This window comes from Myripristis murdjan, chromosome 19, assembly GCF_902150065.1.
Source record: "Myripristis murdjan chromosome 19, fMyrMur1.1, whole genome shotgun sequence".
NCBI classification, from domain to species: domain Eukaryota; kingdom Metazoa; phylum Chordata; class Actinopteri; order Holocentriformes; family Holocentridae; genus Myripristis; species Myripristis murdjan.
This window is the reverse complement of record NC_043998.1, coordinates 17,843,939-17,862,463: the sequence shown is the minus strand read 5'-3', so window position 1 is coordinate 17,862,463 and position 18,525 is coordinate 17,843,939. Positions and strand designations below refer to the sequence as shown.

General features: G+C 46.3%; 2 protein-coding genes across 5 annotated transcripts in view; one reads left to right on the top strand and one right to left on the bottom strand.

Annotated features, from left to right (window-relative positions):
- gas7b (growth arrest-specific 7b) overlaps window positions 1-18,525 on the top strand; it is a 66,577-nt gene that overhangs the window by 37,053 nt on the left and 10,999 nt on the right. Inside the window, exons 9-14 of one of the 2 annotated variants that reach the window (XR_003930048.1) lie at window positions 649-727; window positions 2,978-3,106; window positions 4,756-4,879; window positions 14,029-14,108; window positions 14,545-14,643; window positions 15,912-17,125. Coding sequence is in view for 1 of the 2 variants with exons in the window: in XM_030077202.1 (XP_029933062.1) it covers window positions 649-727; window positions 2,978-3,106; window positions 4,756-4,879; window positions 14,029-14,108; window positions 14,545-14,643; window positions 15,912-16,025 (625 nt within the window). In the remaining variant the exon portion in view is untranslated. Of the gene's footprint in view, window positions 1-648; window positions 728-2,977; window positions 3,107-4,755; window positions 4,880-14,028; window positions 14,109-14,544; window positions 14,644-15,911; window positions 17,454-18,525 lie in introns of those variants that run through there. The other variant, XM_030077202.1, reaches the window with a different exon arrangement.
- Window positions 17,484-18,525, bottom strand: part of LOC115377456 (putative uncharacterized protein MYH16) — a 44,534-nt gene continuing 43,492 nt past the window's right edge. For all 3 annotated transcript variants that reach the window (XM_030077190.1, XM_030077192.1, XM_030077191.1), the window contains one exon: window positions 17,484-18,330. In XM_030077190.1, the coding sequence (XP_029933050.1) occupies window positions 18,178-18,330 (153 nt within the window). In that variant the 3' untranslated portion in view covers window positions 17,484-18,177. The remainder of the gene's footprint in view (window positions 18,331-18,525) is intronic.

Below are 18,525 nucleotides of genomic sequence, written 5' to 3'. Positions count from 1 at the left end.
CTTGGCTTGACTCACTGCTTCACCAAATGCTCCTAATGATGTGCGTAACATTGCCCCAGTTTCCGTACGTCCTAACAATGAATCATACATTTTCTTAAAAGCCTAACGAACGCTTATTAACGTGCAAGTTGTGAATAATTATTACGCAGTGACTTAATTTGAACGCTTGTCTTCAAAACAATACGGGACTTCACATTCCTGTTGCACCCGGCTGTGATCAAACGCTGAACCCGCAGCACAGAGAATGAGCTGAGCCATATCTCATGTCCCATACATCCTAATCATCCACTGAACTGGCTGTGGACCCCGGCTCAGCTCTTTAGATTTACTGGTTACTTGTGTATCTGTGAACTTTTGCACTGGCCCTGTCGGTGAACCCCATCTCTCCCAGTGTGTGTGTGTGTATATATACATGTGTGTGTGATATGATTCACAGTGCCACCTCTCCAGCTTGTGACAGGCTTCCCTTGATTTGTTTTTGGCACTTGCCCATCACCTACTCTTCACTTTTCTCTGCTTTTCCCCTTTCCTCCATGTCTATGTAAAAGTGTGAGATATTAAATTCTGCAAGTATGAGCTCTCTCTCTCTCTATCTCTCTCCCTCTCCCTCTCCCTCTCTCTCTAACCCCACTTGTTATCTGTTCTCAGGACTCTGGGGGAGGCTTGGGCCCAGCTGAAGAAGAGCCTGGCCGACGAGGCCGAGGTTCACCTAAAGTTCTCCTCAAAGGTAACTCGACACACTTTTCCCCCTTCTAATTAGCTTTAACCTGGTTGATCTCCATCCGTCCCTACGTTTATATTCCTTGCATATCTGTAGAAAATATCGCAGTCTCATTACAGCGCATGTTTTGCGAGTAAATGGGAGCGAGGAAGGTCCGCCGCAATGCTTTTCAGCTTAATATTCTAATGCGAATCTGTTTGATGCCCCTTGGGATGAATGCTAACTTGGGTTTTTGAATGTCTGGGATGTTTTTCAAATGGCTCCATCAGCCAATCAGAAGCAATTTTGCATTTACTCGGGGGGCAACAAATTCAGATGTAAGAACATTGCACAAGAAAGTCCTTCTTGCAGGATGAAATCAGGCAAAATTCTTGACTAAATATTGACTGTGGGCTTTGCAGGCTCTAACACAAGCTGCACACTCCTTAATATTGAATATTTTGACATGGGTTTACACGCAGTAAAGTGGGTCCTGATGGCTCTGTGGGCTTAAGCACATTCCGTGTTCACAGGATGCTGCGGGTTTGAATCTGGCTTGCAGTTTTCATTGCATGTCATGTCTAATTTCCCACCTCTGCTGTTTGTTTCCTCTGTTCTGGGTAGTTTAGCTGTTCCAGAGACTGTCCTAGAAGCAGAAAGGTCTTAGGTTTGATTCCAGGAACACCCTTTTAACGCATAATGCCTAAAAAAGTCCATGTTCGCCATGTTGCAATAATAGTGTCCAGTCCTAAACAATAGAAGAATCTGCAGAGGGTTTTTTTTTTTGTTGTTTGTTTGTTTTTCACTGCGGCCTTACAGGAAACATACCTCCTGATTGAGATTCACACTGCAGGTTGACGCTGGGAAAGTGTGGGATGAGTTTATCTTGGTGGAAGAGGCGGGAGGGAGGTAAAGAAAGGGAAGAAGAAAGAAAGGGGCCAGGATTACATCTGGACTGCTGGAGGAAACCAAGCCGGTGATGTTACTCTCTGGGGACGGAGATGCACAGATGTGCGGTGCTGTTCCAGGTTTAGGCAGGAGAAGGAAGCACATGAATGGAAATGAATGATGGTTTCTAATGCAGCTACAGGAGGGAGTTGTAGATCTCGTTCATCACAGACCTCTGGGACAGCCAAACACCAGTTACGTTGTAAGGATCACAATATGACCAGCGGTGGGCTTATTACAAGTCACAAGAAGTTACATATTATTCATTTTAAACTGTTATGAGAGGAGTAAATCATTATACCCGCTGTTATACTTTGAGGTTACGTCCCCAAAATGCTGTTTTTCATTCAAAATTCAGAACAAGTGTGAATGCAGAGGGACCTCAAAAGCTCTGCTGTTGTTTTTGCCTTTTGGTTCCATGCAATCAAAGTAGCGGTATTGCTTCCACCTCGAGAAAGTCAACTTTTCCACCATTTCTCATCTGAATTATCTCCGTGTGACGACATATTGATGAAAATGAATTGAAGGGAATGAGGCCAGGCATGACTTGTGGATAATTCCACTTCAGTCTTAGAGTTTGACAGAGCAGTAACAAAAGTACTGACCTGTTTATTGGTAACTGTAGTGTCATTACTGAGGTTGAAATAGTAGTTTGCTCCACTACTCGTTACCAGGAAATTAAATAATATCACAACACAGTATCTGCACCTGCATCTGGATTCATTCAGTCTTTTTAAAGTTAAAGTTTAAAGTTGTTGTTTAGATTTATTTTCATGCAGGTATCATAAATCTCAAAGTAATCAGCAAACATAGCCTCGTTTGAGCAGTGAATGGACTTTTTTTAAGGATCACTGGATGACACTGAATTGAAATGCAACTGCACACTATATTGAATCTTTTTTTCCTCATCCTATGACAGCCCGGTGTTGGGGAAATAAAATAGAGCTGCATAGTTTGGAATGGAAATGACTATTCAGAGATACTTTTTTTTTTTCTTTCTTTATTTGTCCCACCGCAAACTTATTGTCCTCAGATGGCACCGCTCAGCTGGATCTAAGCTGAGAGTCAGACAATACTGACCTACTTTATTTCCTCCGTTTGACAGAAGAGACAAATTGATTACAGCACGTCTCTGACAACTCTGTCAGATGAACAGCCTTTTTAAAAAATTCGACACTGTTTTTGTGCCACAGAATGCGAGGCTTTGATCTACATTTGCTGGAACCAAAAGACAAGGAAATTTGCCTCTCGCTTTGAAAAGCGTATGAACATAATAAGTGCTCCTCCACTGATGAGTGCTCAGCTGTTGGCTTTATTTGGGTTGAGCAGCTCCAGAGTGAAGTGGAGAAGCCGCTGTTGACATTCAGGGACAACTTTAAGAAGGACATGAAGAGGTTCGACCATCACATCGCCGACCTGAGGAAGCAGCTGGTTGTTCGCTACGCGGCCGTGGAGAAGGTACACACACATACACGCAAGAACAGTCGCAGCCGGCCTAATGCAATAAAGTTTTGTCCTTGCACTTGGCAGCAGCAGAAATCCAGGAATCTTCTCGCTGGTGATTAAAATTCCACATCTCGTCCCCAAGTAGACGACCATTTCCTGTCCCTGGAATGTTTCCTGCTTCTATATTTAATGAATAGCAATCAGCTGAAGCTTTCAGCAGCCGCGGATCTGTCCCACATCATCCGTCATCCGAGCTCTGAAAGGGGACAAAAAATAGTTTCCCTCTCATTAACTCATCTTATCTAATCTGATCGAGAGTTCAGCGTTTTGCCAGAGCTGAGATGCAGTCCATGTTGGCCGTCATAAGGCAGCGACAGTTGGTGTTGCGGCACTGAATGATGGATGAAGAGTGAAAGTTTGTGGCCGACTCTGTTATTGCTATGATGAATGAAAGCAGACTGCGGCACCATTATAACAGCCATGCAACTTTTATCACTTCACTTACAACTTCAGGGTTTATTTTCACAACACTGCACGGTTTGGTTTATTGTAGTCCCCGATTAATATGGGATTTTTTTAGACTGACACCAATACCAATTTCAGAGGGGAGGAATTCATCGATATACGGCAGCCGATATAGTGAATTTTGAACTGTAATGGAAATAGAGGCCAAAAGAACACATTTGGATTGCATGGGATTAGCATGAGATGGGCATGTCTGCAAAGGGGAGAGCTGTGGCTGCCCAGAGAACCTGTTTTCATTCAGACATCTGAAGGTCAGAGGTCAAGGGACCCCGCTGAAAATGGCCACGCCAGATTTTCCCTCGCCAAAATTTTGCCAAACTTTTGAGCAATATTTAGTCCCCTGAAAATCATCTGATACCATATGATATCCACACTCTAACTTTAAAACTGAGCCCACTACAAATGTATTATATGCCAATATTGGACAATAATATCAGCTGACTGATGTATCAGTCTGGCACTGGTTTACTGAGGAAAAAGTTTGATGCCAGCAATTCACCAGTCAATAATTTACAAACCAGGATGAATTCATCCTCAAAATCATGCCATTTTTGTGAGTAAAGTTCCTAGGATGACTCCCATCTTTGAGTTAGTCCATAATCCATTAACCCATTAAACTCTCATTTTCACATAATATTCCCTTAAGTAGCTTCAAATTTATAACAACAACAACAAAAAAAATCTATATTTTACAACAGTGTCACATATATATTGTGTGTCTGCTGGTTACAACACTTCATTGTAGCTCCATCACATTTATATTGAGTGAAATTTTCAAAGTCAAGGTGCCATTGTTTTGTGGCTGCAGCTTTACATCAAACAGAAAATATCTACATGTCTTTTGCATCATTTTATTCACATTTCCCTGGAATTCAGTAGAACATGTTTGCTACCTTTGGATACTTTGAAGTTCTGTGGGTTTAAATAAAGTCTGGCCATGCAACATGCATTTTTTAATGATGAGCCCACCAATGGGACCAGCTGGGTCAAATTTTGTACAAGCATGCCTCTTTTCTCAAATGGTGGATATCTTGCTTTATAATCCAACATCAAATTAGTTTTGTAGACTAACAGTGTAGTTCCAGCAGGCGTAGGTGTGACAGGCTCCACTCACCTGAGTCCCTCCTCCCTGTTAGGCCCGTAAGGCTCTGGCTGACAGACAGAAGGACCTGGAGCTGAAGACTCAGCAGCTGGAGATCAAACTCAGCAACAAGATTGAAGAAGACATCAAGAAGGCCCGCAGGAAATCCACACAAGCAGGTCAGAGCCGGCCGGAGGTCAAAGGTCAAACCACAGGTCAATGCGGGGTCAGAGTCTCACAAAGGTGTTTGGTATTTAAATTGACAGGCTGCTTGAAAAAAAAAAAAAAACCTGAAATGTAACCATTTTCATGCCAAACTCCACTGAAACTAAAACTACTGCAATTCTTTCTGGATTAGGAAATGCTCCAACATTTTGGGTAAAATATCCTTTTTTCCAACTTACGCCAGACTGAGACAAGATGTTTGATACCATTTCCACCTCTGTACGTCCAGTGATTCAGTTCCTATAGGTAGCGTTTCATGTTAGCTTAGCATAAAGACTTGGCGTCTATAGGATTCATTAGCCTCGCTCTGTCAAAGTGAAAAAATGGAGCCATTCGGAGAGGCGGAACTGTCAAAACTACAATCACTGTTGAACATTTAAATGGATAAATGAGAAAATAAAATGCCATTATAGGTTTTACAGGCTTTCCACAGCTGTGGCGGAACCTCTGTCGCTATAATCGGAGGATGACATATATGAAAACAACAAAAATCATATCAGTGCAAACAAAAGCCTTGGGGCTCTGTCTAACGGCTCTGTGCATCTGGACTTCATCTCTCAGTCTATAAAAGCTGCCATCAGATTTATGACTTTCCCTTATCAGAAATCTCCGGGTAATCAGCGATGGTTTATGTCTGGGCTGCTCGCTGTATGGTTACAAATGAACTGACAGCAGGACACATACGGTTACCTACCGGACACGTGAGCCCGACCCCCCCCTCCGGCGCAGAGATAGGTCATGAATCTCGATGCCGTGTTTGTCTTTTTATATGAGTCATGGGCTTTATCAGCAGTTTCAGCCGCACTGGAGAGTTTCTAATGGAGGGATGGAAGGGAGGGGAGAAGGGGGAGCGGGGGGGGGGGGTCAGAAACTTTAGGTTAAGGAATTAACCCCGGTTCTCTGAAACATGAGTGAGGTATCTCACTATGGGACACGCCCTCCGCGCTGTCCCCCAGAAGCTATTTTACATTACGCCAGTCCTGACTGGCAGACAGACGTGACGTCTGCCTCCAAGAGGAGGGACTTCCTCCTGCTATAAAAGCCTGACGTAACGTCCTTCCTTCAGTCTAGTAAGCGCACCTCTTCCTCGCTCCAGGCAAGGAGGGTGGTCCGGTGAGATACCTCACTCATGTTTCAGAGAACCGGGGTTAATTCCTTAACCTAAAGTTCTCTATCAACATTCGTTTCGGTATCTCACTATGGGATATAGAGACTCCCGTATTGCCAGACAAGCTCACCTCGAAGACTGGTCATCACACATAGCCAATTAATTGGACACATTCAGTGCTGAACCCACGCTCAAGACTGTATGAGACAGTGTAGGCGCAGTCACATCCAATTTATAGAATCTGGTAAAGGTGTGGGGCGTTGCCCAGGTGGCAGCCGCACATATCTCTTCAACAGAAACACCATGGAACAGTGCCCAAGACGTAGCCATGCCACGAGTAGAATGAGCACGCAGACCTGCAGGGGGCAGCAACCCCTTGCTATTATAGGCCATAGCAATAGCCCCCACGATCCAGTGTGACAAACGCTGTTTCGTGAGAGGTTTCCCCAAATGAGGCAAAGCCCAAGACACAAATAGCTGCTCGGATTTCCTGAATCCAGCTGTCATGTCAACATACGCGCGTAAGGCACGCACAGGGCAGAGCGCATTAAGCCGTTCATGCTCCTGCGTGGAGAAAGGAGGAGGATAGAACGCCCACAGCTCAATAGGACGGTATGACAATGCCTGGCTGAAGACCTTTGGCACAAACGCGGGATTGGGTTTCAACAAAACCTTCGTATCCCCCATCACAAACTGCATACATGCCGGATTTACCGACAAAGCATGGATGTCACTTACGCGTTTCGCCGACGCCAGTGCGAGTAACAGAGCCGTTTTAAAGGAGAGCGCTTTAAGCTCTACCTGTCGCAGTGGCTCAAAAGGTGGGCGCGACAACGCATCCAGCACCATGGACAGGTCCCATGGAGCAGTGAGGCTCCTTGATACAGGCCGCAGGCGCCGCGCCCCCTTCATAAACTGACAGACAAGAGGATGCTGGCCTGCTGTTTTGTCTCCAAAGCCAATGTGACACGCCGATATAGCAGCTAGATACACCTTAACAGTGGAGAACGCCAAGCCTTTATCCAACAGTTCCTGCAGAAATGTCAGAATAACGGGGACAGAGCTCTGGAAAGCCACCACCCCCGCTTTCACGCACCAATCCTCAAACGCGCGCCACTTACCATCATATGCGCAGCGTGTAGAGGAGGCTCTGGCGCTCTGAATAGTCGAAATGACACTCGAAGGAAGACCGACAGTAGTCAGATTCAACCTCTCACGGGCCAGGCCCACAGAGCCATGCGCTCTGGGTGAGGGTGGAAGATCTCCCCGCGCGCCTGCGACAGGAGATCCCTGCGAAAGGGCAGGGGCCACGGCTGGTCGCACAGTAGTTGAAATATCTCCGGTAGCCAGTGTTTTCCCGGCCAGCGGGGAGCTATCAGAATCAGAGTGAGACCCTGCTCCCGCACCCGGGCGAGAGTAGGAGTGATCAGCTCTAATGGGGGAAAAGCGTACAGGAGGACACGCGGCCACTCGTGCGCCAAAGCATCCAACCCCATCGGAGCACTCTGACCGGTCAGGGAATAGAACAGAGGACACTGAGCGTTCTCTTCCGACGCAAAAAGGTCTATCTCTGCCCGACCGAATCTCCTCCATATCTGAACCACTACCTCGCTGTGGAGTTTCCAGTCCTTGTAGCGAGGATTGCCCCTGGACAGCAAATCTGCCCCCAGATTCAATATGCCCGGCACATGCGTGGCTCTCAGTGATAGCAAGCGGGAGCTGCTCCATATAATCAGTCTGTGTGCCAACGTGTGCAGATGACGTGAACGCAGCCCCCCTTGTCTGTTGACATATGCCACTACCGTGGTGTTGTCCGTCCTGACCAGAACATGCTGCCCTCTCAGAAAGGGCAGAAAATGTTTCAGCGCCAGCGCGACAGCTTGGAGCTCTAGACAGTTTATGTGAACCGACTGCATCTGAGAGCTCCATGTGCCATTTATTATCCTGCCCTCGTGCGTGGCTCCCCAGCCCGCCCGAGAGGCATCCGTTGTAATAACTTTTCTTGCCAGGACAGCACCCATGGCGACGCCTGAGGTCAGAAAAGCTGTGCGTCTCCAGGGGCGCAGAGCGAGCACGCACGCCATGGAAACCGGGACACGACGGTGGCCGTGGAGCACGGGGTTCAGCTTGAGTGAAGCGACCCACCGCTGAAAAGGCCTCATGTGTAGGCGGCCGAGTGGGATGACTACCACTGCCGATGCCATTAAACCCAGCAGTCTGAGACACATTCTGAACTGCAGCATCGCCCCCCTGCGAAAAAGTGCCAGACAAGCCTGGAAGGCTTTCACCCTTTCCGCTGACAGACGAGCCCTGAATGCGACCGAGTCCAGAGACAGGCCTATGAATGTAACATTCTGAGCTGGGAGCAAAACGCTCTTTTCCCGGTTTATCGTGAAACCCAGGGACTCCAGATGTGACGTGAGCAACCTGGTATGGGCCAGGGCTTGCTGGGGGGACCGTGCCACCACAAGCCAGTCGTCTATGTATGTCGCCAAGCGCATTCCTCCCTCCTTCAGGGGTGCAATGGCAGCTTCGGCGCACTTCACAAACACCCGCGGGCTTAGTGACAGTCCGAACGGGAGCACCAGATATTCGTACACCACGCCCTGGAAGGCGAATCTGAGATATTTTCTGTGAGGGGGATAAATAGGGATGTGAAAATATGCGTCCTTCAGGTCTATGGAAGTGAACCAGTCGCCTGGACGCACGAGGCGTATCAGAGTCGAATGAGTCAACATTCTGAACCTGTACCGCCTCATGTATTGGTTTAGAGCGCGTAGGTCTAATATGGGCCTCAGACCCCCGCTCTTCTTTGGGACCACAAAGTACCTCGAATAGAAACCGCTCTGGCACTGCTCTGGCGGAACTATACGAATAGCCCCCTTGTCTTGCAGGGAAGCGATTTCCTTCAACAAAACGAGAGCCTTTTCCCCTCGCGCCTTTGACTGCACTATCCCGCTGAACCGGGGTGGAGTTGAGGCGAACTGGAGCCTGTAACCTCTGGTCACAGTCTTTATTACCCAGTTTGAATTCACACAAGCCCGCCACTGTCGCGCTCGCTCCGACAGCGGACCCAGGGGCACAACAGTGGGCCGGCCAGGCATTGCAGGCTGTGAAACTACATTGCCCATAATGCCCCGTGCCGCGGGCGAGCCGGCCCGCTGCGCCGTAAGTTGGGTCATGGCGCCCCCTTGTGGCGTTAAGCGGGGCGACGCCGCCCGGTTCTGTTCCCTTCTTAATAGCAATGTTTTCATGTTTTTCATTTTTTGAGGCTGCGCCCTCGGCTCGGAGCCTGGATGCGCGCCGGAAAACATTTTTATTAAACATGTTAGAGGGGGGGAAGGAAGTGTGTTCGGGCACTGGTGTGTGCTTGTGCACTGGTGTGTGCTTGTGAGACTCCGCTGGAGCACCGGCGGGCTCCCTGCGGGTCCGACCTTCCTCCTCTTTGCGCGGCCGTGAACTGTGAGCGCCGACATGGCCTCTGCACGCCTTTTGTAGGGGCTGGAACACGCTCCCTCGAACTCGTGGAACAGAACATCTCTCGGGGGGGCCGTGGCAGGCGTCTGGCTGAACCTGCCATCCCTCCCCGGTGACAGCGCACTAGGTAGCGCGTCTCTTCTTCTTAGCCCCGATAGTGGCCGGAGGGGCAGCTTGGTCCCCCGGCGTCACACTGGTGGCGAAGGGTTTCTTAGCCCATGCACCCTTAGGTTCCGGCGGCTTGCTCTGACTCCGGGCGCCCGCCTGGGGTTGGGGCTGACGTTTGGGGATGCGGAAGGCTGGTCGAGCCACGGCTTGGGCAAACGTCTGCCGGGGTGCGGCTGGGGAAGGAGAAGGTGGCACTCTCCTGGGAAGACACAGCTGCAGTGCTTCACCTTCCCTCTTCTTTTCCTCACAACGTTTCTGCATAGTGGCGACCGCTGGGCCGAATAAGCCTTTCGGGTCCACGGGAACGTCGAGGAGTTGAGTCTTCTCCTTCTGGGAAAGACTGGAGAGGTTGAGCCATCTAGCTCTCTCTTGAGCGACCATCAGGGCCATAGCTCTTCCGGAGGCTTGGACGGCGCACCTATGGAGACGCAGGCAGAGGTCCGTCACCACGCACAATTCGTCCCACAGGGCTGGAGTAGGCGAGCTTGACATGTCATCCTGCAGTTCGGCCTGGTAGGCTAGCAGCATCGATGACACGTTCAGGGCCCTCACCGACATAGCCACCGCCTTGTAGCATTTCTCGGTCAGCGACGACTGGAAGCAGTCTGCTTTGGAGGGCAAGGCGGGGCCTGCCGAAGTCATGGTGGACTTCTGCGCCGGGTGGAGGTGTGATGCCAGCAGGGGTTCGACCGGGGGCAGGTGGGAAAAACCTTTTCCCTCCATGTCAACACAGTCAAACGCCGACCCTCCCTGGACGGGGTTCTTGGCAGAGAGTGGATTGCTCCATGACCGAGTGGCCTCCTCCAGGCACTCGGGGAAAATTGGCATCAGCTGCCTGGTTGAGGATTTGACTGTCGGCAGCCTCTTTCCCTCGTAGCGGGACGTGGTGGTCTCGGTGAGGACAACAGGCCACTCGATGCCCAGCTTTGCAGCCGCTCTCTTGCAGACATCGTGCATGTCCATGCTGGCAGCCGGATTTGGAGATCCGCTGTTCGCACCACCCACGGCCGTCGGCTTTGCAGCCGGAGGGAGGATAAAAGATTCGTCATCATCGTCCTCGTCGTCGTAAGAGCCGAGGCTAACGCTGATGGACTCATCCCCTGACTCATCCGCCACGACGTAACCGTGCTCCGCCATCAGGCTGGCTATGGGCTCGTCGGGGTCGGTTAGCGGGGCGACGGCGTCGAGCTGTTCGCCCCAGCTGGCTCCCGCCGGGATGGTGTGTCCCTCGGGGCTCTGCGTCAGTCCCTGAGGTGGGGGGTTGGTTACCCCCATCATAGGGTCCGCTTCCGACAGGCTAGCTTGGCGCGCTAGCCTGCGTCGGCGGGTCTTGAACGAGAGGCGTGCACAGTGCTCACAGGTAGCCGGGGATGCTAACGCGGCCTGGGCGTGTTGCAGCCCTAGACACGCGCCACAAGCAGAATGGGTGTCTGCTCCAGCAATTTTGTTGCCGCATGCGCACGCCTTGGCAGGTAGCTTAACCTTGTCCGTGGTGAGGGCAGGTGTAGGCTCCGCCATTGCTCCGTTCAGGTAACTCGGTACGAGAAGCGGTGAGCGGCTGGTATGGTGTCCAGCCGCAGCAGCTACTGTTTGGAGACAGTCTAGCTACTAGCTCAGCAGCGGTACAGCGTCAGGTAGCGTTCGGTGACCGAGTGGTTAGCTCGCTCTGAGAACTGGGATGCTAGCCCGTTAGCCACACCGACCGTCTGAGAGGTTGCTTCTGGGAGCGAGAAGAGGTTTAAGACTGAAGGAAGGACGTTACGTCAGGCTTTTATAGCAGGAGGAAGTCCCTCCTCTTGGAGGCAGACGTCACGTCTGTCTGCCAGTCAGGACTGGCGTAATGTAAAATAGCTTCTGGGGGACAGCGCGGAGGGCGTGTCCCATAGTGAGATACCGAAACGAATGTTGATAGAGAACTTTCTCTGCTCAACTAGTCTGTGTTCACACCAGACTGATAGAGGAGAGGCGTGGGCGTCGGCTATCTCCACAGCCCTCCGGGGGGATTGTTTGGCAGCAGGATACACACACGGTCAAACCACAGGCGCACAAACAGCCCCACAAAAACTCTCCTTCTTAACAAGTAATTTAATCTATTATTGAGTCTTAAAACCTCCTTTTCTTTCTCAAAATAAAGGAGAGAAAATCTGCCTGCAGGGTGAGGTCATTGCACTTTTTTCCCCCCCAGTGCAGTGCAGCTTTGTTTGAAGAGTTTCTCTCAACACAAGCGGAGCGATTTGCTTTATTCCGCCTCGTTTTCAAGATATTGGCCGGAGAAAAATTCACGAAACACGTTCAGCCGCTACATTTACAGATTTTAAATTGACAGCAATCAGTAAAATTGGATGTGAGACTCGGTGGTGTGTTAAGACGGCCAGGTTTTTGCGGCGCGTGTTCAAGCGCAGTCGCTCGAATCAGACATGTTCTCACAGGGTTCGCCGGCGAAAGCTGTGCAACGACAAAAAAATCGTGTTTCAGAGAGAGGGAAAAAGGTTCAGGGTGGGGAAAAGTAACATTAGAAGGAGCCAGGTTGTTTCATAAAAGTTTTTTAAGAGGTGTGCGACTCGATGAAACTGACCGGTAAGAGTAAACAGATGTAGCCCCTCAGCCGAAGCGTGATGTCATGACTGGAGCAGACGCTTCCTCGAGCCGTGTGCGTTCACACACTCCACGCGCAGATTGTCCTTGATACTAACCCGCCCTTGCTCTTATACACACACACACACACACACACACACACAGTCATCCCTCCTCCATGCTGCTTATGCAACCGGTGAGAAAAACAGCAGCAGTTGTTGAGGGTGCTCACGGCGTCTGGCTGCCAGCGATGACTACAGCGTGAGGGAGGCAGAGAGGAGGCCCAAGCCAACAAAGCGAAAGCATGGCATCTGTCTGGTCATAACAAAGCCTCACGGTCGCTCGCTCATCTCTCCAGTCTTCATTTAATGGCATTAAACAAGCCGCACTACACTGCAAAAACTCAAAATCTTACCAAGATTATTTGTCTTATTTCAAGTCAAAAATGTCTTATTTCTAGTCAAAATATCTCATTACACTTAAAATAAGACATCACCTCAGAAGTAACTTGTTTATAGACAACTGTCTCTTGTTTCAAGTGAAAATTTGCTTGTTTCATTGGCAAAATTTGTTTCTTGTTTCTAGCTAATTTTCACTTATTTCAAGTGAAATTTTGCCAATGAAACAAGCAAATTTTCACTTGAAACAAGTGAAAATTGTCTAAAAACAATTTACTTCTGAGGTGATCATGTCTTATTTTAAGTGTAATGAGATATTTTGACTAGAAATAAGACATTTTTGACTTGAAATAAGATAAATAATCTTGGTAAGATTTTGCGTTTTTGCAGTGTAATTCCTGCCTCCTTATAACAGGGATTCCCTAACTTTTTTTTTCCCTCAAAGACCCACACTAGATTATCATCTCCCATGTGATACAGTTAGATTGCACTCCGGGTGCATTTCGATAAGTGGGTAAAATGAGCGTGTGATCCGAAAAATCAGTTTTTGTGCTAAGCTGTTGGGAGTGACAATATAATCAACTCCAATTGTGTGTGTGTGTTTTTTTTTTCTTGCTGGTTACGCCCTTAAATCCACTTAAGGACCCCTCGTGGCCCCCTGTCTCAAAGCTGCACAGTATTGAATGTGCACACGTTGAGCGGAGCAGTGCTGTCTTCATATGCACACACAGTAAACATGCAGCAGACATTGGGCAACTTAGAGGAGTGCCATCAACAGAAGAGCAATAAGATCATTTCCTCTGCGTGATCTAATATTAGAGATGATTGGTATCTGTTTTTTTTTTTTTTTTTTTTTTTTTTTTTTTTTTTCTGTTTTTTTGCCAACAGGATACAGGCGGTAATTTTAATGAAAGTTCAGATCAGACCACGGCTTGTATCATTGCTTATGGTATTATAATGAAATCTATATCTATCCAATTAGATTGTCTGGACTGTTTTGGATAATCATATCAGCTTAGAGAGGTGGAAGCAATTTATCTGTGTGTGTGTGTGTGTGTCTGTGTGTGTGCGCATGTGTGTGTGTGTGTGTGTGTGTGTGTGTGTGTGTGTGTGTGTGTGTGTGTGTATGTTGCACATATGGTGGTGATCATAAGTTGTCAGTGAATAGTTGAGTATTTGCTCCACCTACTGGACATGTCGTGCAAAAGCCATTTACATCACAGTTGCAGGCCGACAGATATTTTCCTAAAAAGCTTTTCCACTGGAAAATGCACACCAGCCTTGCATTATTCTCTTCCTATCTACCTTTTAGAGATTTGTAAGCATTCCGAAGCACAAACTATGTCTGTAATCACCTTCTGTCCATTGGCTGTGGCAGGAGATGAGCTGATGCGCTGCGTCGACCTCTACAACCAGTCCCAGTCCAAGTGGTTTGAGGAGATGGTCACCACGAGCCTGGTAAGACGCGAGTCTTGGCAAATGATTTGAGATTAAATCATAATAATGAATCCCTGTGAGGAAGTTGGGTCATGGCAGCAGAAAATATCAGTAAAGAAAAAAAGTCTTTAAAGAAGAATAGAGGAACCGATGCAGTACTAGCACATCGTCTATTACTGTTAGTCCAAAAGTGTGAAAATATTTGAATTTAAGCAACAGCAGCACAACATGAGACAGAGAGAATAAAATGCAAATATTCATGATATAGAATTGAAATAACATACACACATTATCATGAAATTACGATTTATGACATGAGAAAACGTGAAAATACGGAGGTATATACAGTCGGTAATGCTGTAATTTCCTTTGTGTCACTGTGTAACACTAACCTCCCTGTGCGCACTGTGCAGACAAGAGGCATACGTGTTCTAAAAGCGATTGTGTGTGCCCTCAGGAGCTGGAGAGGCTGGAGGTGGAGCGGGTGGAGATGATCAGACAGCATCTGTGTCAGTACACCACCCTGCGGCACGAGACTGACATGTTCAACCAAAGTGTAAGCATGACGACAGCTCCAGCGCAAACAAAGCCATTCGTATTGCGACCCTCTGGCTGCTTAAGCTTAAAGGAATGCATCATGTTTTTTCCCAGGCTGTCCCATGGGACTAAAATCATCCAGATGTACCCGGTAGATCCTTTACTATGCCGAGGAATAGCAGGCAATTAGCATAATCTCAGAAGTGGGAAAATGAGAAGTTGCAGCAGCACTAAAGCGAATTGTTTTGTCAGTCATCTAATTTTGGATTTTTGTGTTATGTATCTTTATTGACTGACTCTGTGTTATTACTGGAAACACTGCCTGCACACCAACTGTTCCCTAATGGGACAATAAAGTTGGAGCAGGAGTGGAACTAGTACCACCACGATTACACCACTAGAGGGAGCCAAAGAGTTGATTTACCAAAGTACCACAACTGCTTGCTACTCTGCTACTCTGCTTTATTTTCTTTGTTTTATTGATATTTCATGTGATTTTTTTTTTTAAATCTATTTTAATGTAAAGTGTCTTTGAGTACTAAAAAAAAGCACTATGCAAAAAAAAAAAAAAAAAAAAAGTATGATTATCATTATTGTTATTGGTAATACAGGGTGACCCAAAAAAACGGGAATCTTTGAAGTGCGTATTGGCAGACATGAGCAAGTGGCAGCACAATTTTTAAAAAATGAATATTCCATCATTGTTTCTTAAATGGCATGTTTTAAGGTTTCAATCACTATGAATAAAATATTTTTCTTCCATCACTCTTGGTTTTATTGGATTGTTAAAAAGTTCCCGTTTTTTTGTGTCACCCTGTAGTAGTAGTAGCATCTTCAACTTTGTATCAACCTAACTCTAATCCTAATTGATACAAAGTTGATACAAAGTGAAAAGTCAACTGATAAATATAAATACTAAGATATTTATACTAGTACAGGTTGACATGAAGTTAAGTATCTACATTGAGTCCACTGTAAAATACAGCTGATACAAAGTTGATGCACGATTGAATGTTCGGACATCGGACAGTCCAAAGAACGTGCGATCAGAACATTTTCATCATAAAACCTTCACAAAAATAGGATGAACCAAATGTATTCTAGTTAATACATGCAGAATCAGTTCATAAATCCAAGACTAAATCCATCGAATGTCTCAAGCGGGATTGTGATGGTTTTCGTAAAACTTTTCAGATATTCTGACGTCCTATGAAAGATAAATGTGAGGCATCAGAGAAAGTCACATTTGGATTTTGATCGCTTTTTTTTGTTTGTTTGTTTGTTCAGACGATGGAGCCGGTGGACCAGCTGCTGCAGAGCGTGGACCCGGCCAAAGATCGAGAGCTCTGGGTCCGCGAGCACAAGACTGGAGAGGTCAGGCCAGTGGACATCGAGATCTAAGCTCCAACCTGTCAGAGGTGGACGCACACTTTTCCCCCAGAGCGCACAGACATGCACACATTGACCCAGAGGCAGCGTGCCTCACGGTTTAATGTTGGATCACATTTCTTTGGGCTTTGGGATCATCCTTTCCCCACTGGTCCATGTTTGATAGACGGTCCGATCAGTGCCCCTCTGACTTCAAACTGCTGAGATCGACCACAGCGTTTTGGGATTTTGTGAGAACTGTAAAGGATGAGTTGAAATGTCAAGATGATATCAAGTGTGGTGGCTCATAGGCTTTCGTCATGCAACCTGATGCCCAGCTAGGACGGCATGACGCACAAGAAACAAGGTTCAATCTGAATTTGGTGCCAGCGGACGCTCAGGTGAGGCGAACAATCGTGAAGCACCAACGGGGCACCAATGAACATTTCATATCCTGTAAATATTAAAAAAAGCTATATGTATATGCAGTGGCACAAAGCTGCTGTTTGTTTGTGCTTTTGCTCTGTAAGGTAGTTCTCTAACTGAGCTATGTAGAGACACTTGGACATAACTGTAAATTGTTGGCAAAAATGATTTAACAGATGCTGCTAATGAATCAGCAAAATGCATTCTGACCTTAAGAGTATTCTATTACTGTCTAGCAGAATAAGGATAAAGTATTACAATACTAGTGTACACTGTGCAGTTCTTGTTGAAAATTCTGCATGCTCTAAAATCACAAATCTGACGCCATCTCATCGATCAATGTGATATCTGCTCATTCATCACATCTGAGAATAGGATACAGATCCAATGCTCAAGTAGACTCAGTTTCATTTCCTTCACTGCTGTTTCATCATCCCTGTAAGAATCATTAATTAGCCAATTGCACTTTATACCCAAATTGTTTTTACTGAATATACTGTAGGTTGCTCAGATGGATCGTGTGTTCAAAAGCAAGTTGCTTAATTTGAGCTTGCTTGTTATGCTTCTTTTGATTAGCATTGGAACTGAAAGTGTTGCGGTTTTGTTCGGGGTGTTTACCATGAGAAGAGTCCTGGTGTAAATACATGAGAGAAGTGTGATTTGCTGTAGAAGTAAGGCGAGCATAGAATGAACGAGTGGAATCTTCAGTTGGTAAAGATAATATATAAAATGCCATGTGTTTTTTTTTTTTTTTAATGCAAAAGAAATCACAGCTCTCTTGAATAAACATACTCTGCAGATCTGGAACTATAAGTCAGATATTCTACTGTCGCTCAAGTTGGATTTAATGTCCATACTGCTGCCTGCAGAGGCTTAATGTTGTACAAAATGGTCTTTTGCAATCATATCTGGTCCAGTATTACTGATAAGTATTACTTGGCTATTGAGAGAAGACTGAGGCAAGTTTTGTACATTAATTGCTAAAAGGTTGGCATTTTTCATTAATAAAATGAAAATACATGTTTCATGTTAAAACTCTCTGTTTGCACTTCCCTTTCACTAATTTGTACAACATAAGTGGAATTCTGTTGACAATGAGAATGGGAAAGTACAAGAAGAAATACAATGAAAGAAAAAGTGTTTTATTTCATAAAAAACATATTTTTACATTCAACAATAAAATGGTTTGGTCAAGCCTTGTTGCAAGTTTAGCAGTCATAATAAAGATGTGGTTAAAGGTTCAGCAAAGTGATCAGCTTTGACCCTTTCAAATTATTTAGATAGAATACATTGTTATTGCATTTCATATTAATGAACTAAATGCCCCCTTATAACTGATGACACATAATTTTTACTGGGTAAGGCACATTCAGTGGGTGAAAAAGAGTGGGAATTTAGAAAACTTTCTGCCTGACAGTATCAGGTACAGTTTTCCATTATCAATCTATTTTACACACAAATATTACATTAACAACAGGATATAAAACTGTGTTGGATTAAAGTTGGAGTCTGTTGTTAGATCCATAACCTTAAAGACTAAGTTATTAGACAGACAAAAATAAGTGAGTACATTTTAGATAGCTTTCAATCCAATGGGAATGTGCAGTAAACACAAAAAGGTCATGGGCACTGAATGTCGATGTTGCCTCTCTGAAACATGAAGCTTCACACCATCTCTTCACTATTATAAAAGAGCTGGCGTGACATAGCACCTCTGAAGAAGTGGCGTTGTATTCTGAAATCCTGGTTGTTGTGTCTTCTACTCAATCATAAGTTTCTTGAGGGAGTTGAGATATGCTGGGATGAGAGAGCTGACGGACTCGTTGTCGTCGTTGAGGATCTTCTCCCCCCTGCCCTCTGATCCCACAGAGCTGGGTGACCTCACCAGCCCAGGGTAAGGTGTGCTGTAACCCTGGAGAAAAAACAAACCAAACAAAAAAAACATGGGTGCTCATGATCAGACAGCATAACAACCTCTCCCTCCTGCTGGGATCTTCTTTGTCTTTTCCTTTTGTTCCTTTAAAGCCGAGGTAAGAATATTATCCAACTTCATATGCTGGCTGAGATGCTTTTGAGTCAGGATCAGAATTTGGCAGGTTGGATAACA